Raw genomic sequence first — 22,096 nt, 5'->3', positions numbered from 1 at the left:
CCTCCCACGTCAATCATTAATCAAGAAAAAGGTCTCCTCGGGCCAATCTGAGGGAGGCAGTTCTTCAGTTGGATTCTTTCTTCCCAGAAAGAAACGTTAAATTGACAGAAACCATTTCAATACATCTGCTCATATTGTGGGCATATGTGTGTGTGCCCGTGGGGGCTCGCGGACAACTTCCGGGGGCTCGCTCTCTCCCCCGACTCTAGGGGTCCTGGAGAGTGCACTCAGGGCATCAGGCTCTGTGGCAGGTACCGTTACTCACCGAGCCACCGTGCTGGCCCCACTTTTATCATTTTTCACAAACCTCGAATACATTTTTCATCTCTTTAAAACTCAGAGGTGCCTGGTGGGGTGCTGTCCGCAGTACAGTTCGGATCCCAGCCACTCTCAGGAAAGCACCCCCAGAGGGCAGGGCAGACTCACTGCTCCATGGAGCCCTTCCCTCCCCGATACTGCGTGGCTAAGAGGTACACCTCTGAGGACTCCTTCCTGCTGGCCTCTGGTTTCACGACCTTTGTATTCTGGAATTCCCGGGTCAATCTCTTCTGTAGCAGGTGACTTTTACTTCCGGCCCAGGTTTTACACAGCAGTGTCCCCCCAGGATGCAGGATATCCACAGCCATGTCCACAAGGGTCAGGCACAAGCTGATGAGCCTCTCGTGATCGAGGTCTCGGATCCCAGTGGCGTTGGGTGCCATGTCACTGAGAATCACATCCGCTCTCCTTCTGGGAAGCAGTTCTAAAATTCTTTGGCAAGTTTTGGGGTCAGTCACATCAGCAGGGCATAGGAAAGTTGCTCCTTCCAGAGGGAATATGTGAAGAAGATCAACCCCGAGCACGTAGCCCACAGGAGAGCTGGAGTCTATGGAAGCAACAGAGTCTGTTATTACACCATGAGTCTCCCTACCAAAATATAAGCCAGGCACCAGAACCAAGAAAACCAGTGAACATGCATCTATGTCCCACAAGAGGCCTTTTACTTGAAGACACATAGGGAGACGTGATGGCACAGGCCTATAATCCCAGCACTTGGATGCCTGAGGCAGGGGGATCTTCACAAGTTCAAGGCCAATTTGGGCTACCAAGTGAGATCCTGCCTCTCAAAGTTGAACAAAATAAAAGACACATTGTGTGGAGTAGGGTGTCCTCTACTCCCCTTGGGACAGCTGGGGAAGCGGAGACTCGTAAAGGAGATGGTGTCCCGATCATCCTGCGTGACAGGTGAGGGAGGACCACAGGACAGGGGCCGAATCCCACGCTGCTGTCTGTTCCCTACCCCAGCCTCCTCTTCTCTAGGACTCTTCTCCCAAGTATCTTTTTATCTTATGTCTGCCTGTTTTGGTTCTAAATTAGGAATCTCACTATGTAGCCCAAGCTGGCCCAAAACTTCAGCTCCTCTGTCTCAAAACACTGAGTGGTTGGGGTTACAGGTGGGTACCACCACACCCAGCTCCAGTTCTCAACATTGCTTTTTTTTTTTTTTTAATGGTTGTTTGATTTTTATTCCTTGAGACAACCTTACTATGTAGACCAGGCTGACCCCAAACTCAGAGAACGGCTACCTCTGCCTCCAGAGTGTTAGCATCAGAGAGGCATGTGTAAGCAGGCTCTGTTGTTTTGCGTTGGCTTTTAGATTTATTGTTTATTTACATGTGTGTGTTTGCATGTGTGGATGTGCACTGGAGTGCAGGTGCCTGTACAGCCTCCGTTAGGCTGGCCTGTGGCCCAGCCCACTGCGAGCAGGGCCACCCCGGGCAGGTGGGTCTGAGTCCATAAGAAAACAGGCTGTGCAAGCCTGGAGGAGCAAGGCAGTACACAGAGGGCCCCTAAGAGCTCTGCTTCCGCTCCTGCCTCTGACCTCCCTTCATGTAAGCTGAAAGAAAGCCTTCTCCACCCACGTCATTTTGGTCATGGAGCTCCCCATGCAATGAAAAGCAAACTAGGATGCTGTTATTTAGTTTTGTGGGGGTTCTTGTTTTGTTTTGAGACAGGGGCTTGGTATCCAGCCCAGGCTGGCTACCAACTCATGTGGCCTATCTTTAGTTTGCTTCTTGGTTCTTTTTTTTTTAATATTTATTTATTTATTATGTATATAATATTCTGCAGGCCAGAGGAAGGCACCTCATTACAGATGGTTGTGAGCCACCATGTGGTTGTCGGGAATTGAACTCAGGACCTTTGGAAGAGCAGGCAATGCTCTTAACCACTGAGCCATCTCTCCAGCCCTTCTTGGTTCTTTTTAAAATAACATTTGGTTTATCGTGTGTGTGAGTACCTGTGTGCAAGTGGGCATGTGCCAAGGCACACTTGTGGAAGCCAAAGAACAACTTTTGAATATCAATTCTCTTCTCCACCATGTAGGTCTTGGGGGAGAGAACTTATGCCATCAGACTTAGCAGCAAGCACCTTTTATCCACGAAGCTGTGACCCTTTAATACAGTTCCTCATGGTGTAGTGACCCCTAACCATAAAATTATCTTGTTGCTACTTCATCACTATAATTTTGCTACAGATATGAATAGTAATGTAAATACCTAAGGGACACGGAAGGGGTCGCGACCAACATGTTGAGAACCACTGCCCTCCCCCACACCCTTGCCAGTCCAGTCCATCATCCTGTCATCCTCCCCACCCCCACCCCACCCCCCCACCCCCGCCGTCCTCCACCCTCACTCCCTCACCCTCCCCCACCCCGCAAGACAGGATCTCCTGTCCTGAACTCCAAACCTACTGGGTAGCTGGGATGATCTTACACTTCTAATCCTCCTGCCAAATGTTAGGATCATAGGCCTGCACCAGCACACCTGCTTAACTTAGCCGCTGAGCACCGTCCCCAGCCTGTGTCCCATTTCAATAACTATCATCTCTAAGCCAACTTAGAAAGCTGTTCAAACAACGTCTCTGAATAAAGAGCTGCTAGCATTCCCTCCAACTCAAGGCAGCCTGAGGAGCTGGTAGTGACTAGTGACATGCACACCCCACCTGCGCCTGTGGCATTGACTCTCTGCACGGCCACCTGACTCCAGGCTCCTGGAGCCGCCCCGCAGTCCAGCACCCGGAGACCAGGTCGCAGGATATGATGCTTCTCATTCATCTCCAGGAGCTTGAAGGCGCTTCGGCAGCGGTAACTCTCCACCTTTGCAGCCTTCACAAAGGGGTCCCTTAGATGGCGCTTCAGCCACAGGTGCTCCGCACCCGTCCGAGCTTTGTAGCGACACGCAGCTGTGTGGAATCTCTGAGCCTTAAGGGGAATGCCTACAAGCTTCGGGTACCTGTTGGCGAGAAAGGAGTTAGCAGGTGGACTTTACAGAGACGCAGGTAGGAGGTCCTGGTTCAACCTATTTTTTTTTATTTTTGCATAAGTACGTGCGGTATGCAGGCATGTGTATTAGTTCGCGTTTGCACATGTGTTTGCGAGTCTATAAGAACCCAAAGTTGGCAAGGGGTGTCCTTCTGGTTTGCTCCTTATCTTATATATTGAGGTAAAGTCGCCAACCAGCCAGTCTAGCTAGCCAGCTTGCTCCAGGGCCCGTCTCTGCCTCCCTAGCACTGGCGTCACATCTGGTCAGCACACAACCCCAGCATTCTGTGGGTTCCGGGCACAGCTTTATCCGCTGAACCATGTCCCCAGCCTATCCACTTATTTCCACGCAGAAATCTTCACTCACTCACGTCTGTACATGAACAAACACCGTGAACACGCGACTCGCATCCCGGGACAGAGGCTGCGAGTGCCCCTCTGCTGTCCGAGACACTGAGCTCCCGGCTACCGTCATCTACTTCACGCACGCACGCATGCATGCAGCAGGCGCCCTTTTAGTGCGGGAGGACACCATAACTCCACTCACCAAGCCATGGGTACTTGCTGGCGGTTTCCTCCCCGCCGCCGGAAGTCCCGCCCTTGCTTACAGCCTGAGGCCCTCCCCAGGAAGCTGTAGCTTGGGCGCGAAGGTATGGATGATTCTCGGTGCGTGGGAGCTGAGTGAGGGAGAGACGCGGGAGATCGTGGGTGCTGGGGTGCCGGCGGAGATCTGGGGAGGGAAGAGGGAGCAAGGACTAGGGAGATGCTTCAAGCCAGCCAGGAAGACTGGTGTGCTGGATAGACCTGAGGTCGGGGAGAACAGGGGAACTACAGACGGTAGGGAGCAGAAATCAGAGGGAAAGGGAACTTGGGACCTGGGGCTTGGGCGGTAAACTGGTGCAGAGGTAGTTTACAGCCAGGTTGCAAAGGCATAGATAGCCCCAGGAAGTGGAGGCTATGGAAGAACATTTGCAGAATGCCCCCTGCAGGCAGGTCTGAGTTCTGCACTCCTTGTGCGTTGCCTCCAACACTTGCCACAGTCGTCCTCAATTCAGACAAGATAGTTGTCTCCACCTCAGCCTCTAGCATATGTAAGCTCCGAGACGCATCCGATTTACCAGATAACAGCTACCTGAGCTGAGGGAACACTAAACAGACGTCCAGGACAGCCTGGTTTCCTTATAGGCTCGGCCGTTTGACCTCGTTCCAAATTTAGACCTTGAGCATGTTTTCTCTTCAGAAAATGTGAAAGTAAGTCTTACACAGTTCTGAGTCTTACTAAATGGAGCAGCTTTTGAAAACAAGGTTAATCGGGACTGGAGTGATAGATACCTGTGAAATGCTTGCTTCACATGCATGAGGCGTTTTCATAGCCAATGTGGCTTGCACCTGTAATCCCAATGCTGGGAGGCAGAGAAGCGGGGGTCCTTGGAGCAGTCTGGTCAGCTAGTCTTGCTGACTGCATGAGCTACAGGTTCCGATGAGAGACCCGTCAAGTGGTGGCTCACCAGCATCTGTAATTCCAGTTCCAGGGGAGCCAGTGCCCTCTTCTGATCTCTGTGGGCACTGAATGCACATGGTGCACAGACATACATGCAGACAAATTCTGATACACATGAATCAAATCTTTTTTAATATGAAAAAGTTAGGCAGAGAGCAACCCATTGTCAACTGTGGTCTTCACACAGAGGCAGGGACACACAGAAGGCCAATCAGCTATCTATATCTGTGGGCTCAGTATTAGACCAATTCAGTCAGCGAATCAAAAATATTCTCCAACCCCAATTAACCTTGTTTGGTAGAACCATCTCACTTAATAAACCTAACAACCGTGAGATATTTCCATTTACAGAGGGGAAAACAGTGTGGGGAGTCTATGTTTGAAACAATGTCAACCAACAGAACCATGAACAAGCCCATTCTCCTAGATTCCGATCTATATAGATTCTAATCATCTTTGTCCTACTGGCTAGCTTCATTGAGACAGGTAGCTGAACATGCTGGTGTATGCCTATCCTTCCAGGACTCGGGTTGTTGAGGCAGGAAGATTGGGAATCCAAGTCCAAACTGGGCTACATAGCATGACTCTGTCTCACTGAAGATCCTTACAAACAAACCACTCATCTCCTGAATGTGTGGCCATCTGTCATGACTCACTGCGTAAAAATTATTTACACAGTGTTTACGTTGCATTTAAAGTGAACTAGAGGATGTGTGTTGGTTATATGCAAATATGCCATATCATAGAAGCCATTTTACCATGCTTTAATTCTGGTATCCATGGCCAGGTAGGGGGTCTCCTGGTACCAGTCACCTGTGGATATGGAAAAACAGCTGTATATAGCTGGTACATATAAGAAAGATGGCTGACTTTGCTGTGTTAGGAAGCCAGGACCTCGGGCATGGGCAAGTCAGTGTCAGGAAAGGGACACAGGCCAATGCTAAGCACACTTCTGCTGCTGACCACCCTCATCACCAGGACCAAGTTTCCCTTTTTTTTTTTTTTAAAGTTGTATTGTTTTGTTTTGTTTGAGACAGGGTTTCTCTGTGTAGCCCTGGCTATCCTGGAACTCAGTCTGTAGACCAGGCTGGCCTCAAACTCAGATAATTGCTTAACCCCTGCCTCCTGCCTCCAGAGTGCTGCGGTTAAAGGCACGTGCCACCACTGCCAATCTCATGTTTTTAAGTTAACCTATATTGTATGAATATAGGCATTTTGTGTATATTTATATCTGTGCACTACGTTTGTGCCTGGTGCCAGAAGAGGCCATCAGAATTGGAGTTAGACCACTGTGAGCCACGATGGATACTGAGAATGGAATCCCAGTGCTCTGAAAGAGCAGCAGATGCTCATAACCAGTGACATTTCTCTAGCCCTCATCCAGGTCCCTTATACACTGTAACCTCTTAGGGATACTAAGGATTTCCCTCTAAGGGATACATTGCTGGATACTGCTTTAGTCAGTTGAGGCCAAGGAAAGGATAGAGCAATAAGAACTTTAGCCCAGGGGGTTGGGAAAATGGCTCAGTGTGTAGAGCACCTGCCTAGAATCCCCTAGTGAGGGACTGGGGTGTGGCTCAGTGGTACAGCATCTGCCTAGAATCCTCCAGTGAGGGACTGAGGTGTGTCTCGGTGGTAGAGCACCTGCCTAGAATCCCCTAGTGAGGGGCTGGGGTGTGGCTCAGTGGTAGAGCACCTGCCTAGCATCCTCCAGTGAGGGGCTGGGGTGTGACTCAGTGGTAGAGCACCTGCCTAGAATTCCCCAGTGAGGGGCTAGGGTATGTCTCAGTGGTAGAGTACCTGCCTAGCATGCTCAAAGTTTTGAGTTCCATTCCCTGCACTGAAAAAAAAAAAAAAATGGGGAAGGGAGGGCTCAAAGGCATATTTGCCATCACCTGCCCTGGAAGCCACAGGGAATTTACGTTGTGGCTGGGGAATTACCAGTCAGCCTCATTTTCCACCTCTCCCAGCACACATCTCCCTCCCACCTGGCCACCACTCACTACAGCACACATTTGATGCATACCCTAACAGACCACAAGCCAAGCCGACCCAGTTTTCTGACCCTCTTCACAGGACCCAGGAGACCATGGGCACCTCCAGGCTCTACACCCTGGTGCTGGTGCTCCAGCCTCAGCGAGTTCTCCTAGGAATGAAGAAGAGGGGCTTTGGTGCTGGCCGCTGGAATGGCTTCGGGGGTAAAGTCCAGGAAGGAGAGACCATTGAGGACGGGGCTAAGAGGTGAGGAAAAGGGGAGATCTGACCACAGAGCCAGCTTGGCAGGGGGTGAAGACCTGGAGAGAGGAAATACCCTTGAAACCCAGAGTTGCTATGTAGACCAGGCTGGCCTTGAACTCACAGAGATCCACCTGTTGGATCTTTACTTTACTTCCAAAGTGCTGGGATTAACGTTGTATAACACCATGCCCAGCTTTTAAATTTTTAAAAGTATCTTTCTACATATTCCAGTTGTCCAAATCTTTCTGCTTCAGCTTCCCATGTGCTGGGATTATAGGTGTGCAATACCATGCCTGAATGTATGTAGTTTAATTCCTAAATTGGATGTAGTAACTCCTCTACATGATGTCCTCCTAGAATGTGCGGCCCATGGGTCCTGAGGCTACACTGCTATGGCCTTGTTCCTTGTAAGCATGGATGCTCATGAGCTAATGCCACTTCTTCCTTACTCACCTGCTGCAGGGAGCTGCAGGAAGAGAGTGGCCTGACAGTGGATGCGCTGCACAAGGTGGGCCACATATCATTTGAGTTTGTGGGTTCCCCCGAGCTGATGGACGTGCATATCTTCTCTACTGACCACGTGCACGGGACGCCCACAGAGAGTGACGGTGAGCCTTGGGCCCTACTCCCTCCTTTCAACCATGGGCAGGGAGGTGCACCCAGTCTCACTTACCTGCCAAGGAGAAGAGAGCCCTTGTCAAGTGTAGGCCCCAAGTCTACTAATGTTCCTCCTCTTTGCTTGTTCTCAGAACTAAGGACGGATAGGCAAAGCAGTCTTGTAACCCAAATATGAGTGCCACCCCCCTTTTTTTTCGAGACAGGGTTTCTCTGTGTAGCCCTGGCTGTCCTGGAACTGGCTCTGTAGACCAGGCTGACTTTGAATTCAGGCATGCACCACCACTGCCTTGCAAGCCCATTTCTTTTTTTTTCTTTTCTTTTCTTTTCTTTTTTTTTTTTTTTCTTGTTTTTTTTTTTGCTGGGGGTTTCGAGACAGGGTTTCTCTGTAGCTTTGTAAGCCTATCCTGGAACTCACTCTGTAGACCAGGCTGGCCTTGAACTCACAGAGATCTGCCTGTCTCTGCCTCTGAGTGCTGGGATTAAAGGCGTGCACCACCACCGCCCTGAGCAAGCCCATTTCTTTATTTCACAAAATATGGTACCCATATTGGTACATGCCTTTTTATCCCAACACTCGAGAGGAAAAGATAGGGATATCTCCGAGTTCAAAACCAACATGATCCACATTGTGAGAGCTTGTCTCAGAAGGAAGGAGGGAGGAGGAAGAAGAAGAAATAATAATAATAATAATGATAATAAAAAATAGTTGGGGTGTGGCTTAGTTGGCAGGATGTCTGACTACCTACCAAGGATAAGGTCCTGAGTTCCATTCCCAGCAGTGGCATGAACCAGGTTTGGTGTTACATGTCTGTAATCTTAACACAGGAGATTAGCTCTCAGTAAACAAACAAACAAGAAAGTAACCAGGTGTGGTGATGTAGGTTCATAATTGCAGTATCTGGAAGGCCAAGGCAGAAAGAGCGAATCTGAGGGCATATTGGGCTATAGAATGGATTCTAGGCCAGCCTGAGCTACATAACCCTTTCAAAACCAAGAGATGGTCATGAGGATGAGATAAAAAATTAGTCCAGGCTCCTTTCTCAGATAAGCCAGATACAGTAGTACACACTCATAATCCCAGCACCAAGAAAATTCAGGCAGAATTGCCATGAGTTCAAGACTATCCTGGGCTGCATACTGAATTCCAGGCCACCCAGAACTCCAAAGAAAGTCCCTTTATCAATGAAAGTAAAACAGAGCAAGCATAGTGGTACCACACCCCTGTAAACCAATCAGGAAGCTGAGGCAGGAGGATCACTACTTATTCCAGACCAGCCTGGGCTACAGTGTAGAAACCCTGTCTCAAAAAACTCCAGGGGATGGAGAGATGGCTCAGAAGAGCACATGCTACCCCTGCAGAGGACCCACGAACTTTTCCCAGTACCCATAACTCCAGTTCCAGGAGGTCCCATACCCTCTTCTGGCCTCTGTAGGCACTCTACATGCACATGGTATGTAGACAAAACACCCATACATAGAGAATAATTTTTATAAAATGTTTAAAGAGGAGAGACATTGGAGAGCTGGCTCAGCAGTTAAGATCACATACTGATCTTCCAGAAAACCCAAGTTTCGGGGGCTGGAGAGATGACTCAGTGGTTAAGAGCACTGGCTGCTCTTTCAGAGGTCCTGAGTTCGATTCCCAGCAACTACATGGTGGCTCACAACCATCTGTAATGAGATCTGGCGCCCTCTTCTGGTGTGTGGGCATACATGGAGGCAGAGTGTTGTACACTTAATAAATAAATAAATCTTTGAAAGAAAGAAAGAAAGAAAGAAAGAAAGAAAAAGAAAGAAAGAAAGAAAGAAAGAAAACCCAAGTTTGGTTCCCAGCACCCACACCAGGGGCTCCCAGCTGTCTAACACCAGCTTTGAGGAGATCCAAAGCCTCTGGCCTACTCTACAGGCACTTGCACTCAAGTGCCCACACCTACACACAGACATACATGCATATATGCAGTCAAAAATAAATATAAAATCTGTAAAAAAAAAATTTGGCAAGTAACAGCCACAACCAAAAAAAAATCCCAACAGCTGGAGATCTCAGTGGTTAAGAACGCGTACTGGTCGTCCAAAGGACCCAAGTTCAGTCTCCAGCACCCACACTGGGCAGTGGAGAACCAGCTCTATCTCCAGCTCCTCTCAGGCCTCCTCTGGCACCCACACACGTGGCATTCATTCATTCACACAGACATACTCAGATGCGTAGCAGATCTCTGCGTTCAAGGTCAGCCAGAGCTACATAGTGAGACCCTGTCTCAAACAAAACCAAATCTCCAAACAGGTGTTCACACAGACTCAGGGGGCAGTCCCTCTCAGGTCAGCTGAAATCCATGTTCAACACCAATGTTCTTCCTCCTCCCCATCCCCTACTCGAGACAGAAATGCGCCCTCAGTGGTTCCAACTCGACCAGATCCCCTTTGCAGACATGTGGCCCGATGACAGCTATTGGTTCCCACTCCTGCTCCAGAAGAAGAAGTTCTGTGGGTACTTCAAGTTCCAAGATCAGGACACCATCCTCGACTACTCGCTGCGTGAGGTGGATGAATTCTAATACGGACGTCTGGCCTGTTCTGGCCACATTCAGGTTGCTACACAGCCACAAGCTGTTGGTCCAAGGGCACCACAAGGAGGGGCTGGTATTTTCTATTGGAATGTGAAATGTCACTGATAGATTACTATGCCTGAATGTGAAATGTCACTGATAGATTAATATACTGGAATACTTTGTCTCCACCTACTGGTCCTGTTTTGGAAGGTTGTGGCATCGTTAGGAGGCAGAGCACTGATGGGTAACAGAATCACTGGGGGTCAGAGCTGTGGGATAGGCCTTAAGGTTTTATAGGTAGGTGTTGTAGAATATTATTTTAAGATGTATTACATTTGTTTATGCTGTGGAGCACTTGTTTTAATGATGCAAAGATGTGTTGCATTCTTTTATGTTTCATTTGCTTAACTCTGTGAAGCTGTGTTACTTTGCCTGTTTAAAACACCTGATTGGGGTCGGGCGGTGGTGGCTGCACGCCTTTAATCCCAGGACTTGGGAGGTAGAGGCAGGCGAATCTCTGTGAGTTCGAGACCAGCCTGATCTACAAAAGCTAGTTCCAGGACAGGCTCCAAAGCTACAGAGAAACCTTGTGTGTGTGTGGGGGGGGATGACACCTGATTGGTCTAATGAAGAGCTGAATGGCCAATAGCAAGGCAGTAGAAAGGAAAGGTGGGGCTGGCAGGAGAAAGGAAGGGAAGAATAAATAGGAGAAAAAAGGCAAGAGGAGCAAGAGAGATCACGGAATGAGAAAGAAGGCACCAGCTACCCAGCCTGCCACAGAATAAGAGTGAAAGTAAGATTTCAGAAGAAAAGGAAAAATCCTGGAGAGAGACAAAAGATAGATGGGGCAATTCAAGAAAAGCTGGCTAGAAATAAGCCATCCTAAGGCTGGCATTTATAAGTAATAATAAGTCTTCGTGTATATTTATTTGGGAGCTGGGTAGTGGGCCCCCCCAAAAGATAATAAAAACAGGTAGGTCCCACTTCCTGTCTGCTCTCTGCTTCCTGATGATGTAACCAGCCACCTCATACTCTTACCGCTATGCTCCAAGTTGCTGTGTGATTACAGCATCAAGAAAAGTGGGGGCACAGGTGGCTGGATAGGAAAGAAATAGAGATTCCACCAGGCACTGGGACAGCCGCTACCTCAGACGGGGTGGACAGACACCAGAGGGTGGGGTGAGGACTCTTTTTATGCAAGAGCGTCAATCTGAATGGAAAACTCGAAGTTCTGAAATGTTTGGTGGGGGCAGGATGCCAGGCAAGAGCAGGCATCCAAAGAAAACTGAGGAGATTAGGGTGCCAGGAGAGAGGCTAGAGCCATGGGTCTCAAGAGGCAGAGGGTAGTGGTGTCCAAGCATTCCTCTCCAAGCAGTTGGACGGCCAACCAGGACCTGGACTCCACCTATGGGCTGAACTAGGAAGAGAATCCTGAACAGTATGAGGGTGGATAAAGCAAGCCTAGCATGGGCATCTATGCTGTGATCTATTTTCTGCCTATCTGGATGCAATGTGCCCAGCTGGTCTTACATTATGAGCCTCCCCTCCCCAAAAGTGACAGACTGCATGAGCTAAAACAAACCCGTTCCCACTACCTTGCTTGCTTTTGTTGGAGAATTTTATCCCAGCAACAGGAAATAAACTGAGCTCATCTGGCAAAGAAACGACTCCTCAGAGCCTGACCTAGTAAGCCAGTGAGCTTAGTGGGGTTACTTACAGGAGTGTGGGCGAGGGCTTAGGTCACAGAAGAGCCGACCACAGCATGGGCTAGGACTGAGCCGCAGCCCTGAAGTTCTACACTATGCAGGGGGCTCGACAGGCCAGCATCTACTTCCATTAGCAACTGGCACTGTGGGCACCGTTGCAGGGAGGGGACCTTGTGAACCATGTGCTTTTCAGGTTTCTCAAACTTGCAAATTTTGCAGATTTTCTGGGTCTGAGGAGCCTCCCTCCAGGAGGAAGCAATGCTTCTATATCCAGGAAACTCTCATACGACACTACCCCACAGGGAACACCAGGCTAGGGGCAACTGCCCATCCCGAAACTTAGACTCTAAGAACATTTGACCATGTTCATGGGGCTTTGTGGAGAGAAATGGCAGCATGGAGACCATCTGTAAACACTTCCAGTTTATTGGGTGTGGCAGTAACTGATTCCCGCAGTCCATAAAGTGCTTCATTCATCGAGCCAAGTCCCACAGCACCAGCTTCCTGACTCCCTTAAAGTCCCCACAGAAATGTCCCGAAGCCCTGCTGCCTCTGCCTTGCCTCTTAAGCCAGGCAGGCTAACACTGAGTGGGAAGCACCCAAAGGCATTCCCTTTGCTCCCACTGTGCTGGCCCCAGACTATCCAGTTAAGGCTGAAGCTGACCCCCTGCTCGGCCCAGGAAAAGGGGGAGGTGGGAGTTCCATCGATGCTTGTGCTTCCCGTCTTTCTGGCAGCCCCAAGCATGGCTGTGGTGTGGCACACAGGCTTGGGCAGCAGGATGCCAGAGGGGTGCAGAGACTCTTGGTTCTCTTGCACCCAGGGGAATGACTATGTGAGAGAAGGCAGGCCCTAGCGCCAGGCTGAGGGGCTAGAGCACTAAAAGCACGGGGTAGGGGTGGGGAGTGCACTGGAGCGGCAGAGCGGACTGGTAAGGAGGCAGTTCACATCCAGGTGGAACCCACTGCCTGACAATCTGGGGGGACGTGACCCACACTCTTGACCCTGAGGCCTGGGCACCCATCAGGGATGCCCATCTCCAGTGCTTCTCCACAACCCCCCCTCACTCCCACCCTCCAAAACCTAACACAAGAAAGGACCCTGAGCCCTCCCATGGTGCACCTCGAGAGGCTTTGGATCAGGGCTCCACAGACAGCACTGGAATGAGACATTTCCTCCAAAGCACCAAACCACTGGGCATCAAACTTCCCACCTGGCCTCTAATACACTTCCCAGGCCCTCATCTGCCATCACAGTCCCATCCTCAGAGACCGGCCAGCTCCTGGCCAGATCACAGGGCAGGCCAGGCCTCCCACCTCTTTGCTGCTAGGTTAACCCCTAGGCTCTCCCAGCACTTGGTGACCCTTTGCACTGTGGGCATTGGGCACAATCCCTTCCAAAGCACCCTAATTTCCCAATACTGACCCAATCAACAGGTCATGGGGCAGGCTAGGGGCACATAGATCTCCTGTCCAGGAGCAGGGAGCCACTCGGCAAAGACTACCAGCACAGCCCACAGGCAGTTCAGGGCAGTGGCTGCTGCCTGGAGGAAATCAGCCAGGGACACACTGTTTGCAAAGAGGTTTTAGTGAGGCCACAGGGAGCTCTGCTGTGGGCCTTGCTACTAGTGGGAACACACGCCATCCTCCTGCGGGGAGCGTGGTGGTGTCAGCACACTGTGAGGTCCAGCAAAGAGGCAGCTCAGCTTCGGTTTCAGGTCATTCCACACCTTGCTCATCTGCAAGAGGAAGACAGGACGATGAGGTGGGAGGTCATCTGGTGGCAAGGACAGGAGGGCACTCACATTACGTTTCCTCACATACCAGGCTCCACAATCAGAGCTGAGTGTAGGCAAATCACCCCTATTCTCTCAATGTTGACCCACCCCCCCAAAGGCTCAGATAGATGGGTTATGAGTTCCAGACTAGCCTGGGTTACAGAGTGATACCTAAAAATCAAAAACAGAGCTGGGATATAATTTAGGGTTTGAGAGATTACCAAACATACACAAGAACCCAAGTTTGATCCTCAGCACCCCCATACCAAAAAAAAAAAAAAAAATCTAGTAATTGCTATACAACAGAAGATGATCCTCTTGCCTCTATCTCCCAAGTACTGGGATTATAAATGTGCAGTGCTGTAGCTGGCATATGCAGTACTGGGGGTGGAACCCTGGCTTTGTGTACATTAGGTGAGCCCTCTACCCACTGTGCAAGCTACTGGGCAGGCTAAGTACCAGGAACTCTAGCCAAGCAGAACTTCTGCCTGAACCACTGAGACTTCTCACCCAACATGGACAGTCCAGCCACTATGTATCCCCCAAATCTCACATGTTAATGCCCCCCTGGCATACCTTTGTATGTTCCCTGATGGCAGGGACTAGCTGGAAGGAACACAGCCTCTGCCCATCACCCATCATTGCTGCCAAGCAGTGACAGTTCTATCGATATGTAACTATGACACCCAGGCCAACATTTAGAAACTAGTGGGATTGTAACTGTTTGCCATTTTTCAGATCTTGGAACCACACAGGTCACAAGAGTATCTGCCTGGCATGCATGGTCCCTGGGTTTGGATCCCCAGTACCACATAAGCCAGGTATGTGACATCCAGGAGGTAGAGGCAGAACATCAAAAATTCAAGGTCAAGTCTTAAAAAGGGCTTGGCAAGTAAAGATGCTTACCGCCAACCTGATGACCTCAATTCTGTCCCTGTAACCAACATAGAACAGATAACCAAATGCCCTCCTCGAGGGAGGTGAGGCTCCCATAGACAGCAGGAGGCAGCTGGGTACCAGCTAGGGAAGATGGGTGTCTATGTGTGAGGGGCTACATGGGGCTAGAAAAGCAGATGTGATCAAACTAGCCCTCCAAATTCTAACCAGAGAGAGTGACTCCATCTTGCAGCAAGCCACCATTTAGACACATGCCAGGCTGAAACCAAATAGGCTGTCTCTCCCTCCCAAGGCTGGACAATGTTTTCTAGACCAGCAGGATTCTGATAGGGTAAGGACAGAACACACACAGACACAGAACTCCTGCTGGCTCTGACTGTAGCGAATGTTTTCTGAGTCAGTGGTCACCTCTGCTGCTTTGACATTAGTGCTCTGAAGCCAGATTCCACTGTAAACTCAAAGCCATATAAAACAAAAACTTAGGAGGGATAAAGTGATCTCCATGAAAATCTGAGTTTGGATGCACAAGTAAATGTCAAGTGGATGAGACAGCCTACACGGAAGGGAGACAGAAGATGCCCTCAGCAAGCTGGCTAGTTAACCTAGCAGAATCGGTGAGTTCTGCCTCAATACATAAGGTGGGAAATGATCCAGGGAGACTGCCCACATCAACCCATGACCTCCACATGAATGCATATATGCCAATTCACATGCAAACATTCATACATACATGCATACACAACACATATGCACACAAAAAATAAAAACAGCAACAACAAAAAAGTGATAGAAAAGAAAATGTCCCTGGGTATGGTGGTAGATGCCTTTAATCCCAACACCCAAGAAGCAGACGCAGGCAGATCTCTGAGTTCAAGCACAGCCAGGTCTATCTACACAGTGAGATCCTGTCTCACAAGAGGACAGGAAACACTGGAAAGATGACTCAGAAGTTACGAGCGCTTGCTGCTCTTGCAGAGCACATGGGTTTGGTTCCCGGCACCTATAGCAAGTGGCTCATAACCACCTATAACTCCAGTTCCAAGGGATCTGACATTGTGTGGACTTCTGCATACATGTGATACTTATAAACTCATGCATAAACATAAATATTGAATAAAATTTTTAAAGGTTTAAAGCAGGGACTCAGTTGTTGGGGAACTGGCAATTTAGGAGGGGAAGTGCAGTTATCTATAAGCATCCACTCTGTAAGAGCCCCTAAAGAACTAATTTTACTCACCAAATAGACTTCAATGAATCGTTAACTGGGCTGCTCTCATCACATTAGTAGGCATCAGTTTTATACCCCCCCAAAAAATATACAACCAAGGAGCTAGACAGGCACCCCTTTGAAGTGCTGCCTCAGCCCCAGCTGGTAAAAGCGAACAGGAGTGGAGGCCCCAGAGCTTTAGGCCACTAGCACAGGGTAAGCATCTCAGGGTTCCCATGTCTCAGAGCATTCATAAGGATTTATCCCCCAGCGGCTCCAGAGGCTACACCTAAAGGCAGCAGACAAGGAGTTTCTAGGAAATTCCTCTGTGGTACAGTGTTCCCAGCCACACTAACCCCCGCCACCTCTTCTCTTCAACTGTAGGGCTTGGAGATTCTGGATGCTTTCCCTGACTCCAAGAGCTCCTGACATCTTTCTGATCTTGCTCACAAGTTTTTGGTGTCACCTTCCTGACCACACAAGAGGCTGGGACACCTAGGAACTGTTAAGGCCAATAGGCATCAACTCCATTCTTGAGGTCACTGACCACAGGCCAGGCAGCTGAAAACAAGATGGTTAGTGAGGCCTCACCTCCTTGTGCCCTTGGATCTGGGAATTCACGAAGGCCCCCAGGATGTGTGAGGTGAGAGGCAGGTAGACATGGACGAGCTGCGTCTCCTGGTGCAGGCAGTACAGGGAGAAGTAGTTTCGGAGCTCCATGGTCTGGATCACGTTCTCCTGCTGCAAGCAGAGAGCCAATCTAAACACTGGACCCTTGGATGTGAGGATGTAGGATGGAGCATCTGCTCTGAGCCTGGGGGCTGACCCCTGCCCTCACATCCACAGGAGGGAGCACCAAAGAAATGCAAAGCCAGGCACACAGCTGCAGAGCCCCTGGGCCAGCTCCCACCTCCACCAGTCCTCAGCCCTGCTCTGCATACTCACAACCCCTGAGCTCACCCAGCAGACCAGGAAGAGCTGATGATGGAGCAACTCCAGATGTCACACCACATGCAACCCACAGCTGCCTGCTGTCGCCTGCCTGTTGCTCACCTCCACGATGCGTGACTCCAGCTGCTCCACAGACTCGGGCTCTCGGCCATGCGCGGCGCTCATCATCTGCCTCTTCATCAGGCCGTACTTGTGCAGTGCCCGCTGATGCTTGTGAAGCACGCCCTTCTCATGCCGCTCACACAGGTCCTGCAGGGAGGGAGGCATGCTCACCTACTGCAGCACACACTAAAGGGACCCAGAGCCTGGAAGCTCTGGAGACCTTCAAACACTCCCATCTCCCATCTGAAAGGAAAACGTATGTCAAGGGAAGAGCAGACGCAGCCAGAAAGGCTCATGCTGACTGGCAGAGAGCAACCAAGGCCCTTTGGAGCACCGGCTTTTTCTGTTCAGAGTCCAGGACAAGACTGGAGCGGGAGGCGGGTGATGGTCTAAGTTTGATTCCCAGGACCCACATGATGGAAAGCAAGAACTGATTCCTGCAAGCTGTCCTCTGACTTCTGCACATGCACACATACAGACCACAAATTAATGTAATTAAAATAAGAAAGATACATACACATTCTGGTTCAGAGCAAGCCTCATTCAGATCTACCTACTCAGGTTAGTCTGTGCAAGAGCAGACTGTATGACCCCAGAGGAGAACCTGCCTTCAAGGGAGTTGTCTAGTTCAGGGCCATGAGGCAGCCCACCTCTGACTACTCACACTACCAACTCCAGACAACCAATGTCTTTTTGTTTTGTTTTGCTTTGTTTTGGTTTTTTGAGACAGGGTTTCTCTGTAGCTTTGGAGCCTGTCCTGGAACTCGCTCTAAGGACCAGGCTGGCCTCGAACTCACAGAAATCTGCCTGTCTCTACCTCCAGAGTGCTGGGATTAAAGGCGTGTACCACCACCTGGCTATAGCCAATGTCTTACTGGTGTTAGGACAGTGTGCCTGAGAAAGAAGACATATTGGCATCAGTTGTCCTCCCCAGTCAGAAACCTGACAAGAGACCAGGTATGGTGGTGCATGCAGGAAACACAAGCCCCTGAAGTCACGTGTTAACATCTCAGGCAACAGAGCAAACTCTTCCAAAATCTTCCCTGTAAGCACTGGGCCAGCTCTCTTGGAGCTCTTCTGTAATGAAGGTTTCTCTAGCTCCATAACATGACCCAGACCCCTATGGACGCTGGCCACTCAAAGTTGCCTCAAAGTTCAGCCTGGCTTCCCAGAATCCTTGTCTGTGAGAAGCAGCAAAGCCCCTGCATATGGACCAGGTCCCCAGTCACTCAGCCCAATAGTCACACATACTCATCTTGGTTTCTACCACACGCTGCAATTATCTCCCCCTCAACTTGAGGGCTTTCTGGGGTGCTAGCAGGAACCCTGAACCAGCCTAAGGGACCCTCAGGCAGACAGGTTTCCTTCTGGTCAGATGTGATCATCGCCATCTTGAAGCAGAGCAGCTGTGAGGACTCACATGATCTCTTCGTGAGAGCAGGCCCACTAACACTCCCTCGTGGAGGATGGGGAGACTTATAGGATTTCCCAAAGATTAAATAACAGGTTAAAACCTGAATGGGGAGCGGGACCACGCTTTCGTGCTGCAGCCACCTATGAGCCACTCGCACTTCCTGTAACCAGTTCTTTCCTGTAACCTCAGCAGCTGGGCGCAGGCGGCACCTCTCCCCTGGCCTGTCAGTGTCCATCTGGGGTGAACAGATGCTTCTCTGCACCTCTCCTCAGGAAGAGTCACACAAAATCATGAAAGTCCCTTCCCTGCACAGCCTTGACCTCACACCCTTCTATAACCCAAGGTCACTATCAGACAGCGTGTTGGAGACTCACTTTGTAGGACTGTAGCAAGTCCAAGAAGAGGTTCAGCTTCTCCACCACATCGTTCTCCTCCTTCTTACCCTAGGAACAAGGATGAATTAGCCAACATGCCGCACCCAGGACACAGCACCCACCTGGGAACTAACCACAGCTCAGAGGACAGGGTGAGTTCAAGTTAAACAACATATGTCACCCAGAACCCAGCACCCCTGGAGAGTTCACTCCCTACCCATGGTCTGGAAGCTCTCCTGAGCCACCAGCTCAGGTTTCAGGAGGCCTGGTTTCCCCACTTGGGGCCCTGCAGGTCAGGGCAGAGATGTCCTCAAACCTGGCAGTTATGAGGACAGGGCAGCACCGTTTCCACTCCAGATACAACTCCTTTAGGTCCTCCACATGCAGTGTCTCACAGGTAAGATAGAGCCACACCTCATGCTGGCCCAGCAGCTCTGCCCAACACTTAAACCGCTTCTCTCTGAAGCTATGCATGTCCAAAAGGAGACAGATGCAGGAAGAATGCTGGGAGAGGGGCCCTTTGACAATAGGGAAAGAGGTCTGGAAAGGGATCTGGAGGAGATCAGAGAGGAACACAGGACCTAGTATGGGGAGGCATGAGTGGAGTAGTGACCCAGACATCCTGGCCCTTCCAAGGAGCAGGGTAAAGGAAGCCAAAGCAGGGGAGAATGGCACAGAGGATACAGGCTCCGGACATTGTATACAGGCAACACGACAACCGTGACAAGTAGACAGACACACAGACAGCCCTATTAGAATACCTGGTGATGAGGGAAAGCCCAGTGCTGAAACTCATCCATGGCACCCTGGGGACAAGGTTGAGCAACAATCACCCACATGACGCCTGGCTTCCAACACACATGCAGCAGAAGCACTCTGGAGACAGTGACAGCCATGTGCATACTGCCCATATGTGTGCATGCACACATGTCCCAGCCAACACATGCCTAATACTCCAGCTGTAGGCAAGAGATATGCTCACCCCAGAAGTTGCACATTGACTTGGGCACGAAGAACCATGAGGGTAAGAGGAGGCAGAAGATTGACGGGAAATGAAGACACTTTCATGGAAACAGGAACTGGACTGAGAGTCGGATGTGGTCACCTCAGGGGGACTCTATGAGATGACCGCCTAAGCTTCAGTTCACTATATCAGGAGGTTCCCAGGTAATTCAATCTCACGAATGCAGCCAGTTCAGACACTAGGTAGTAAGTTCCAGAAGTTAACAGGTGAGCCAAAGATTTCCCAAGAGTAAGGAAAGAAGCTTGGGGAGATGGCTCAGATAGCAAAGCACTTGCCATGTAAACACGAAGACCTAAGTTTAGATTCCCAGCTCCCACATAAAAGGCCAGGAATGGTACCATGCTTAATGAAACTCCAGAGCTCTGGGAGGGGGTGGGGTTTGAAAGCAGACAAAGCCAGGAGCTTGAAAGTTTGCAGGTTATCTGAACTAGCTGAACTAGAGCCCCAGGTTCAGTGAGAGAGTCTGTCTCAAAAAGTAAGATGGAGCCAGTTGTGGTGGCAAACTGGAGCGGCAGAGGCAGATACATCTCTGTGAGTGCCAGGCAAGGCAAGGAGGCACAGTGAGACCCTACCCAGATAGATAGATAGATAGATAGACAGACAGACAGACAGACAGACAGACAGACAGACAGACAGATAGATAGATAGATAGATATAGATAGATGGATGCCTTTTTAAAGAAGGGGGAGATGGAGGAGTGGTACAGGAGGTCCTTCTTTCTATGTGTTGTTTGTATTGGTTAATGAATAAAGAAACTGCCTTGCCTTGATAGGGCAGAACTTTGGTAGGTGGGGAAAATTAAACAGAATGCTGGGATGAAGAAGGCAGAGTCAGAGAGCCACCATGGAGTCACCAGAGTCAGACATGCTGAATCTTTCCCAGTAAGCCACTGGCACGTGGCAATACAGATTAATAAAAATGGGTTAAATTAAGATATAAGAATTAGTCAATAAGAAACTAGAGCTAATGCCCATCAAAATTCCAGCAAAATTCTTCGAAGACCTTGAAAGAACAATACTCAACTTCATTTGGAAAAGCAAAAAAAACAGGATAACCAAAACAATCCTAGGCAATAAAAGAACTTCTGGAGGCATCACAATCCCTGACTTCAAACTCTACTACAGAGCTACAGTACTGAAAACAGCCTGGTATTGGCATAAGAACAGACAGGAGGACCAATGGAACCGAATACAAGACCCAGATACCAATCCACACATCTTCAAACACTTGATATTTGATAAAGAAGCAAAAAATATCAAATGGAAAAAAAGCATATTTAACAAGTGGTGCTGGCAAAACTGGATATCAACATGTAGAAAAATGAAAATAGACCCACATCTATCACCATGCATAGAACTCAAGTCCAAATGCACACTGCAGAATTCCAGCACCTGACCTCAGGCTTCCCACTGAGTAGAGAGAAGCCTGCCCAGTCTCTGTGACAAACAGCTTCATGTATGCTTCTTGAGCCCATACTTGGAGGACAGTTACACTGTTAAAAGAAAGTAGTCTGGGCTGGTGAGAAGGCTCTGCCGGGCAGGGCATTTACTGCCAAGATTGACAACTGAGATTAATGCCCGGACCCGGACCCGTGAGTCTCACTTTTTCTCTGGTCTCCACAGGTATATCATAATGCACACATATACACACGCGCGCATACATGCATGCATGTGCATATTTAACAAAGAAAATAGTCAGCAAGGGAGGGCATGGTGGCACATGTTATTATTACCCCAGCACTCTAGGGGCAGAGGCAGATGAGTTCCAGACAGCCAGGGCTATATAGTGAGACGGTGTCTCCAAAAAAATTAGAGACAGAGAGAGAGGTATAGTTGAGGTCAATGAAGTGACTCAGTGGTCAAACGCATCCACTATGAAAGCAGGCATAATTACCTGAGTTCAATCCCCAAAACCCACATAGAACACCTGGTAAGCTCCAAAGACAGGAAAAGAAACAGGGAAACACTTGGGAGCTCTCTGGTAACCACCCTGGAGTATACAGCACTGAAGACATAAGAGACCCTATCTAAACAAGGGAGAAGGGGAGAGAGAGCGGGCTCTCCAAAGCTGTCCTCCAACCTCCACACATGCACTGTGGTACACCCATGCACACACACACAAAAATAAAAATAAAAATAAAAAAAAGATGAAAGACACTGAAGATCTACTTCGACCCTCTTCTATCTAATTCTAATCCTCTTATTCTAATCAATGGAGAAGCCGAGATCCAAACCAAAGTTACTAAAGCAACATCATGGCACACAAACTACAAAGCACAGGTCCTGCCCAAGCCCCTGCCTCTCCATCCTGCCAAGCTGACACCTCGAGTCCTGGTCCTCTAAATTGTAAAGGGGCACTAACAATGGGAAGGAATAAACTAACTGATTAACAGGGTTAGTGTGAGATGGCTCAGTGGGTGAAGACACTTACCACCAA

The 22,096-nt window shown here is 49.5% G+C and overlaps 3 protein-coding genes across 5 annotated transcripts in view; 1 reads left to right on the top strand and 2 right to left on the bottom strand.

The window, feature by feature from the left end:
* Window positions 1-422: 422 nt before the first annotated feature.
* Window positions 423-3,097, bottom strand: Mrm2 (mitochondrial rRNA methyltransferase 2). Its single transcript, XM_048436902.2, has 2 exons — window positions 2,986-3,097; window positions 423-865 (listed from the first exon to the last, which is right to left on the bottom strand). Exons 1-2 carry the CDS (start codon window positions 3,095-3,097, stop codon window positions 423-425), a joined length of 555 nt encoding a protein of 184 aa, XP_048292859.2.
* Nudt1 (nudix hydrolase 1) lies at window positions 3,022-11,193 on the top strand. Of its 3 annotated transcripts, none has more exons than XM_048436903.3 (4): window positions 3,022-3,321; window positions 6,882-7,046; window positions 7,506-7,651; window positions 10,044-11,193. In XM_048436903.3, the coding sequence occupies exons 1-4, from the start codon at window positions 3,170-3,172 to the stop codon at window positions 10,214-10,216; spliced, it is 636 nt and encodes a 211-aa protein (XP_048292860.2). In that variant the 5' UTR covers window positions 3,022-3,169; the 3' UTR covers window positions 10,217-11,193. The 3 variants fall into 3 exon arrangements, with proteins under 3 accessions (XP_048292860.2, XP_048292862.1, XP_048292861.1); XM_048436905.3 differs by lacking the exon at window positions 3,022-3,321 and adding an exon at window positions 3,820-3,954; XM_048436904.3 differs by lacking the exon at window positions 3,022-3,321 and adding an exon at window positions 3,888-3,970.
* Window positions 11,194-12,324: 1,131 nt separating this feature from the next.
* The window catches only part of Snx8 (sorting nexin 8), a 58,555-nt gene continuing 48,783 nt past the window's right edge, over window positions 12,325-22,096 (bottom strand). Inside the window, exons 8-11 of the mRNA XM_087903340.1 lie at window positions 18,637-18,705; window positions 16,849-16,995; window positions 16,387-16,536; window positions 12,325-13,652 (exon numbers count right to left, since the gene is read on the bottom strand). Of these exons, the coding sequence (XP_087759466.1) occupies window positions 13,539-13,652; window positions 16,387-16,536; window positions 16,849-16,995; window positions 18,637-18,705 (480 nt within the window). The 3' untranslated portion in view covers window positions 12,325-13,538. The remainder of the gene's footprint in view (window positions 13,653-16,386; window positions 16,537-16,848; window positions 16,996-18,636; window positions 18,706-22,096) is intronic.

This window comes from Myodes glareolus, chromosome 2 (assembly GCF_982192425.1).
Source record: "Myodes glareolus chromosome 2, mMyoGla1.1, whole genome shotgun sequence".
Classification (NCBI taxonomy): Eukaryota; Metazoa; Chordata; class Mammalia; order Rodentia; family Cricetidae; genus Myodes; species Myodes glareolus.
Note: the sequence above shows the minus strand (reverse complement) of the source record. Positions and strands in the feature narration are given on the sequence as shown.